We start from the raw sequence: 8,669 nt of genomic DNA, 5'->3' as shown, positions 1-8,669 counted from the left end.
ATTGTTTTTTTACCCTTTTATCTGGCAACAAAACTGACACCTTTTTTTACAAGGAGTCATGTTTGCATTGACCACAATACCTGCGGTCGACCGCAGGTGTCAGTTTTTTTGTCAGATAAAAGGGTAAAACAACAATTATCATATTTTGCTACTGGCAAAGGAAGTTCCAATGGTGTAAATGCTTACCCCGAGCTCTCATACTCTGATGGTGCATTGTCTTTGAGTTGTGCGCCTTTTGGCGTCATCTGGTCCAACACCATGTGAGACTAGGCTCTAAGAAAAGCTGTCTTGGGTGTGGACCAATCAATTTCAAGGACAGTGCATACATTATCAGAGTTGTGTTTTTTGTTTGCATTCCGACCGCAGGTATTGTGGTCAATGCAAATATGACAAATTGTAAAAAAAAAGTGTCAGTTTTGTTGCCAGATAAAAGGGTAAAAAAACAATTATCATATTTTGCTACTGGCAAAGGAGGTTCCAATGGTGTAAATGTTTACCCCGAGCTCTCATACTCTGATAGGGCATTATCTTTGAGTTGTGCGCCTTTTGGCGTCATCTGGTCCAACACCATGTGAGACTAGGCTCTAAGAAAAGCTGTCTCGGGTGTGGACCAATCAATTTCAAGGACAGTGCATACATTATCAGAGTTGTGTTTTTTGTTTGCATTCCGACCGCAGGTATTGTGGTCAATGCAAACATGACAAATTGTAAAAAAAAAAGTGTCAGTTTTGTTGCCAGATAAAAGGGTAAAAAAACAATTATCATATTTTGCTACTGGCAAAGGAGGTTCCAATGGTGTAAATGCTTACCCCGAGCTCTCATACTCTGATGGTGCATTGTCTTTGAGTTGTGCGCCTTTTGGCGTCATCTGGTCCAACACCATGTGAGACTAGACTCTAATAAAAGCTGTCTCGGGTGTGGACCAATCAATTTCAAGGACAGTGCACATACATTATCAGAGTTGTGTTTTTTGTTTGCATTCCGACCGCAGGTATTGTGGTCAATGCAAACATGACACCTTGTAAAAAAAAAGTGTCAGTTTTGCTGCCAGATAAAAGGGTAAAAAAACAATTATCATATTTTGCTACTGGCAAAGGAGGTTCCAATGATGTATGTGTTTGAATATTTACGTATATTTTTATATTTAGAGCCGCGTTTATAACGTATGCTACAGGCCCCGCACTAGCTTCATCCGGCACTGGATCAAACCCCTCGCTTCGAATTACGCACATCGGGGAGATGCCCCCGGGCGGTGTGTTTGCCGTGCCGAGTGGCTCGGCTCGAGGCGGATCGCGCCGCCTGCTGGCAGAAGCAGCGCCATGGGGCTCTTTAAGGGCTCACATTGATGTTACATTGACATGCATTGTGGGTGTTCAAGGACTTCATACAGTGATGTTACATTGACATACATTGTGGGACTACAAGGACTTCATACAGTGATGTTACAATGACATGCACTGTGGGTCTACAAGGACTTCATACAGTGATGTTACATTGACATGCATTGTGGGTCTACAAGGACTTCATACAGTGATGTTACATTGACATGCATTGTGGGTCTACAAGAACTTCATACAGTGATGTTACATTGACATGCATTGTGGGTCTACAAGGACTTCATACAGTGATGTTACATTGACATGCACTGTGGGTCTACAAGGACTTCATACAGTGATGTTACAATGACATGCATTGTGGGTCTACAAGGACTTCATACAGTGATGTTACATTGACATGCATTGTGGGACTACAAGGACTTCATACAGTGATGTTACATTGACATGCATTGTGGGTCTACAAGGACTTCATACAGTGATGTTACATTGACATGCATTGTGGGTCTACAAGAACTTCATACAGTGATGTCACATTGACATGCATTGTGGGTCTACAAGGACTTCATACGGTGATGTTACATTGACATGCATTGTGGGTCTACAAGGACTTCATACAGTGATGTTACATTGACATGCATTGTGGGTCTACAAGGACTTCATACAGTGATGTTACATTGACATGCATTGTGGGTCTACAAGGACTTCATACAGTGATGTTACATTGACATGCATTGTGGGTCTACAAGGACTTCATACAGTGATGTTACATTGACATGCATTGTGGGTCTACAAGAACTTCATACAGTGATGTTACATTGACATGCATTGTGGGTCTACAAGGACTTCATACAGTGATGTTACATTGACATGCATTGTGGATCTACAAGGACTTCATACAGTGATGTTACAATGACATGCAGTGTGGATCTACAAGGACTTCATACAGTGATGTTACATTGACATGCATTGTGGATCTACAAGGACTTCATACAGTGATGTTACATTGACATACATTGTGGGTCTACATGGACTTCATACAGTGATGTTACATTGACATGCATTGTGGATCTACAAGGACTTCATACAGTGATGTTACATTGACATGCATTGTGGGTCTACAAGGACTTCATACAGTGATGTTACATTGACATGCATTGTGGATCTACAAGGACTTCATACAGTGATGTTACATTGACATGCATTGTGGATCTACAAGGACTTCATACAGTGATGTTACATTGACATGCATTGTGGATCTACAAGGACTTCATACAGTGATGTTACATTGACATGCATTGTGGGTCTACAAGGACTTCATACAGTGATGTTACATTGACATGCATTGTGGACCTTCAAGGACTTCATACAGTGATGTTACATTGACATGCATTGTGGATCATCAAGGACTTGCTGGTAGTGATGTTACATTGACATGCATTGTGGATCTTGAAATATTGAGGTGGGGGGCTCTTAACGAATAAAAAAAAATTGGCTAATTTTGTTATTTTGGTTGCCGAACTACCCGATGCTCGCCAATCACAGCTTGCAAAGGGATTGGTACTCATTTTAACGACCCTCCCCGGAGAATGATGATGGGCAGAGCCAATCACCGGGCTGGATTTGAACTTTGAACTATCCGAGTGTGAGGTCTACCTGCGAGCCACCACCACTACCACAACAACCTCCTCCTCCACCAGCGTACACACACATTCCTATATTTATTTAAAATCTTCTCCCGTCATTTGAGTTCTCCCGTCTCCTATATTTCGACACTTCTCCACCTCTTCCACCTCCTCCACTCCAGTCTCCCATCCCATCATCTCCCTCTCTCACGCCTCTCGATCCATCTCCTGCCTCTCCTTTATCGCCCCTCTGCACCGCCACCACCACCACCCCCCCCCCCTGTCCACGTCTGACATGACCCAAATCCAGTCTCGTCTCCTCGAATTACCCCCCCCACCACCCCCCACCACCCCCCACCACCTCGTTCATCAGGCACGAGACAAAATAGCTCCTCCGCTAGCACGACACCCCCACCCCACCCCCATGTGTCTCCCCCCCCCCTCTCCTCTCTCGCTGCCATCTCTCACGCTCAGCAAAAAAAAACATTCCCCACAGCCGAGCTCAACTCCACGGCGAGCGAATCAGCGGCAGTGGCAGAGCGTGCGCCCGAGAGGCCCCGTCACACCGCCGCCGCACGCCGAGCGCCGAGCGCCGTCCTCCACCGCCTCCACTCCACCTCGACGAGAACGCGCCCCGAGCCTCCCCAAGAACGCCGGAGCCAAGTCGGTGAAGCGCGGACTTTGAACCACCTGGGTTCGACTCCTCAACCTCCCGCTACCAGCCGCCTCTCCCCCCCCCCTCGATGCAGAACCCCTCCAGCCTTGCGTGATCCACAAATCCCCCCCCCCCCCCGAGCGAGCTCACGATGTCCGCAATCGAAGGCCTGCGGGCGAACCTGCAGCAGCTGACGGCCAAGCTCCAGGGCGACCTCAAGCCGGCGCTGGAGGCGGCGGCGCTGAAGCTGAGGACGGCCGTCGAGGAGGCGTCGGTGGCCGCGTCGCGAGCCTCCGACACCGTCTCGGCGCAGCTCGAGGCCTGGCGCGGCCGCCTCGAGCTCATGGTGCCCAACACCGTGGATGCCCTCCACGCGCTGGCCCACAGGTACCCGGCCATGCAGGCGCCCCTGGCCCGGCTGGAGGAGAAGGTGCCGCACCTCGACGTGGTGCTGCCGCTCGCGGCGGTGCTGCTGGCCGCGGCGCTGGTGGCGGTCGCGTACGGAAGGTTGCGCGGCGGCAAGAGGGGGCCGGCGGTGGAGACGACGTCGGGCCGGCCGGACGGGAAGAAGAAGAAGAAGAAGCAGGAGAAGAAGGCCGTCGCCGAGGAGGGCAACCTCCACCACGCGCCCCGGCAGAGCGCCGTGTCCTCGGGGTCAGGGGGAGGTCACCAACACCTCCAGGTGAGCGCCGTGTCATCGGGGTCAGGGGGAGGTCACCAACACCTCCAGGTGAGCGCCGTGTCCTCGGGGTCAGGGGGAGGTCACCAACACCTCCAGGTGAGCGCTGTGTCCTCGGGGTCAGGGGGAGGTCACCAACACCTCCAGGTGAGCGCCGTGTCCTCGGGGTCAGGGGGAGGTCACCAACACTTCCAGGTGACCGCGGTGGCCCAGGTGGAGGAAAGTCCCGGGGGGGAGTTGCGCAGAGGCGCTCGAGGTCTCCGGGGGTCGTGTGACCTCGGCTCGCCCCACCTGGACAGACTGAGAATTCAGGGGGCTTTTGAGGGAGGGGTCTATAGGAGGGTGGGAAGTTGGCAAACCCCCGAGCCGCTCGTCCACTCGGCCACCTCCGATGAACGCGGTTGACGACGCACGGTGAGAAAAGGAGGTTGGAGATGCAACACCCAAACCCGTTGGACTCATTCATTCTCCAGGCCGCTCAATCCCTCGCTCGCCAAACCCACTCGGTCACTCGCCTGCTGAGGTTGCCACCTGTCCGGGTTATTGCCACCGCCCGAGTCGGATGGCAGCGATTCGTTTGTGACGAAGACCTTGTGGGGAGCGGTGGGGCAGTCGCGGTCGGGGCCACGCTACGAACCCCGGCCAGCCGAGTTCGAATCCGGCTCACGGCCACCAACACCAGGTGACGATTATCTGAGCCGGTCCTGGGCCTCCCCTAGGTCGACTCAGCTCTCAAATGAGCACCCGGTGTGGTGTGTAGTAAAACATCGGCACTCGGGAGACAAAGGCGGCCGGGCGTGGTGTTGGCCACCCACCCCCTCGTGTGCCACAGTGCCGGTAGCCTTCACAGGTGCTGCTGCTGCTCGCTAACAGCACTTGCCCCTACAGTCTGTTAACAGGCTACACGGGGGATCTTTGTCTTTGTAGCGGCATCGCTACGCCTGAACTGAATTGCAGGTATTCATCTTCTTGGTTCTTTCGGTAAAGTCACGTAGAAGGGAAGTAATAAAATAATTTTATTATTATTATTTTATTACTTCCCTTCTACGTGACTTTACCGAAAGAACCAAGAAGATGAATACCTGCAGTCACGTAGAAGGGAAGTAATAAAATAATTTTATTATTATTATTTTATTACTTCCCTTCTACGTGACTTTACCGAAAGAACCAAGAAGATGAATCCCTGCAGTCACGAAAGCTTTAAATCGAGAACTGAATTGCAGGTTCTGACAATCGACCCAGAGCCTCCGTGGTTCAGGTGGCTGCCCAGAGGAGGTGGTGAGCCCACTGCGCATGCGCAGCCTCAATCCACTGCTGGATGAGGTCCCCCCCCACACCCCCCCCCCCACACGCCTTGGCCCCCTCGTGTTGTTTAACCATACTTCACCACGCTGGTCGGCGCGGTTTGTGTGAAGGGTGAGGGGGAGGTAGGGTGAGGGATCAGGGGTGGGGGTTGGGGGGGGTTCACATGTCATCTCGCCACTGATGCGAGCCGTGGCCCGGAATAGAACTCGAGTTTGTCGCATCGTTGCGCGTTACGCTAACCGCTGCACCACCGCTCCCCCTAGACACAGGCAAAGATCCCCCGTGGAGCCTCGGCAGACGATGGGGGCAAGTGCCGCTAGCGAGCAGAAAGCTATGAGGGCCGGCACGGCACGAGAGGGAAGTGGGCGACCAGCACCGCGCCCGGCCGCCTTTGTCTCCCCCAGTGCTAGCGATGTTAATTGCACACCTGTACCAGGTACTCATTTGAGGTTGAGTCGACCTAGGGGAGGCGCAGGACCGGTTCGGATAATCGTCACTGGGTTGTTGGTGGCCGTGAGCGGGACTCATATCCAGTGCCGGATGAAGCGAGTGAGGGGCTGCAGCAAATGTTGTTATCAGGGGACACCTAAATAAAAAAAATAAAACACATAAATATTAAAATACAAATGTTTTACTTGCACAGTAAAGTAAGTCATTGTATTTTTTAATTTGCTATACAGCCAGATAATACGACAAATCGCTAACCTTAAACACCCGGTCGTTCGTAAAAGTTGAAGGCGGTATAGTACTGTGGCAATAGAGCAAGTGCAGAATCACTGAACCGGAATTGATAGCTCGAAAGCGTTTAGCTTGAAAGTTCGGGGCCCGTAGCATATGCGGCTACATTATTTGGTCTTTCGACAAAGTCAAGTAGATAGGATTAAAAAAAACTTACAAAAAACTACGACGTTTCATATGGAGCTGCTTTTGCTCCTATGGGATAATCCGGCACTGCTCATATCCGACAACCGCGATTCCATTTCGATTTAAAGCTTTCGTGACTGCAGGGATTCGTATTCTTGGATCTTCCGGTAAAGTCACTTAGACAGCCCGGTTCTTCACCTGAGGACGGCTGCTTGTGTTGTGGCCGAAACGTCGTGAGAATTTTATTATGTTTTATTTGTATTATTTTATTATTTCCCTTCCACCCACACACTCACCCACTCACTCACCAACCCAAACACTTACCCAATCACTCACCCACCTACCCACTCACCTATTCACTCACTCACTCACCCACCCACCAACGAAAACACTCACCCACTCACCCACCCACTCACTCACCCACTCACCCACCAATCCACCCACACACTCACCTACCCACTCACCAACACCAACACTTACCCAATCACTCACCCACCCACCCACCTATTCACTCACTCACACACCCACCAACCAAAACACTCACCCACCCACTCACTCACCCACTCACCCACTCACCCACCAATCCACCCACACACTCATCCACCCACTCACCAATCCAAACACTTATCCAATCACTCACCCACCTACCCACTCACCTATTCACTCACTCACTCACTCACCGACCCACCAACCAAAACACTCACCCACTCACTCACCCACTCACGCACCCACTCACCCACCAATCCACCCACACACTCACCCACCCACTCACCAACCCAAACACTTACCCAATCACTCACCCACCCACCTATTCACTCACTCACTCACACACCCACCAACCAAAACACTCACCCACTCACTCACCCACCCACCCACACACTCACCCACCCACTCACCCACACACTCACCCACCCACTCACCATTATTTCCCTTCTACGTGACTTTTCCGAAAGATCCAAGAATGTGAATCCGCGATTCTGCTACAGAGAGTGAAGCGTCACGTGCACGCCTTTTTTGCCACTCCACTGCTGGATGAGGTGACCCCCCCCCCCCCCACCCCGTGGAGAAATGTTTGGCAATGCCCCACGACGGGTTGGTGAGTTGCGTGATGGTGAAGGCGAGAGAGTTCGGTGTTCACGCACATTTGGGTCCGTCCATAAATGACGTCACGCGATTTTGGACGATTTCCCCCCCCCCCCCCTTCGTCACACGACGTCACAGAAAGTCAGACCCACCCTCAAATATGGCGTCACAAATCTCTGCCCCCCCCCCTAGGTGCGTGACGTCATTTATGGACGGCCCCTTATGGGACTGCACACGAACTTGAGAGACACGCCAAAGCAACCCCGATACGACTAGCAGGGTTCTGTATGGGATTGGAGGGTTCTGTATGGGATGAGACGAGGGGGGTTCTGTATGGGATTGGAGGGTTCTGTACGGGATTGTAGGGTTCTGTATGGGATTGGAGGGTTCTGTATGGGATGAGACGAGGGGGGTTCTGTATGGGATGAGACGCGGAGGGTTCTGCCTTGGAAGAAGACCCATTGATGGATGACATCTTCTGTTGTAATAATAATAACACTGTTTGACCATACTTCACCTCGCTGGTCAATGGGAAAGTGAAGGGGACAGACCAGGATCTGTTCGGCTCTCACCCCCCACGATGTCCGCCTTGAGCGGCAATAAAACTTGAGTGGCGAGATTCATAGTGCAGCGTGCTAACCACTGCACCACCGCTCCTCCTCCCTGGGTCTGTGTATAACGAAGGCATTTTCAAAGGAACGTTTATATATTCTTACTTTGGGGCCGTCCATAAATGACGTCACGCACCTAGGGGGGGGGGGGGTAAGACATTTGTGACGATGTGTGACGAGGGGGGGGGGGGTGAGAAATGTGACGTCACGTAAAAATGCGCAACTTTAAATTAATATAGGCAACACGTTCTACTTAATTAAATAGACGTTTTAATAAATGTTTCTTCCTACAACATCAGAGTGAAGCGCCACATTAAATACGCACTGCAATGACAATAGTTTAAAGCGATTTGAAGGATTTTTATTTTAAAAATGGAAATATGTTTTTTTTGGGGGGGGGGGGAGAGGGCGGAGCTTTGTGACGTCATATTTGAGGGGGGGGTCTGACTTTTTGTGACGCCGTGTGACGAGGGGGGGGGGGGGGGGAAAAAATCGTCCAAAATCGCGTGACGT

General features: G+C 51.2%; 1 protein-coding gene across 1 annotated transcript in view; it reads left to right on the top strand.

Annotated features, from left to right (window-relative positions):
* The first annotated feature begins 3,465 nt into the window (after positions 1 to 3,465).
* LOC133358711 (uncharacterized) overlaps positions 3,466 to 8,669 on the top strand; it is a 36,485-nt gene continuing 31,281 nt past the window's right edge. Inside the window, exon 1 of the mRNA XM_061577150.1 lies at positions 3,466 to 4,296. Coding sequence (XP_061433134.1) covers positions 3,766 to 4,296 — 531 coding nt within the window. The 5' untranslated portion in view covers positions 3,466 to 3,765. The remainder of the gene's footprint in view (positions 4,297 to 8,669) is intronic.

The sequence above is a fragment of the Lethenteron reissneri genome, chromosome 63, assembly GCF_015708825.2.
Source record: "Lethenteron reissneri isolate LAM-NWPU_2019-01 chromosome 63, ASM1570882v1, whole genome shotgun sequence".
NCBI classification, from domain to species: domain Eukaryota; kingdom Metazoa; phylum Chordata; class Hyperoartia; order Petromyzontiformes; family Petromyzontidae; genus Lethenteron; species Lethenteron reissneri.
Note: the sequence above shows the minus strand (reverse complement) of the source record. Positions and strands in the feature narration are given on the sequence as shown.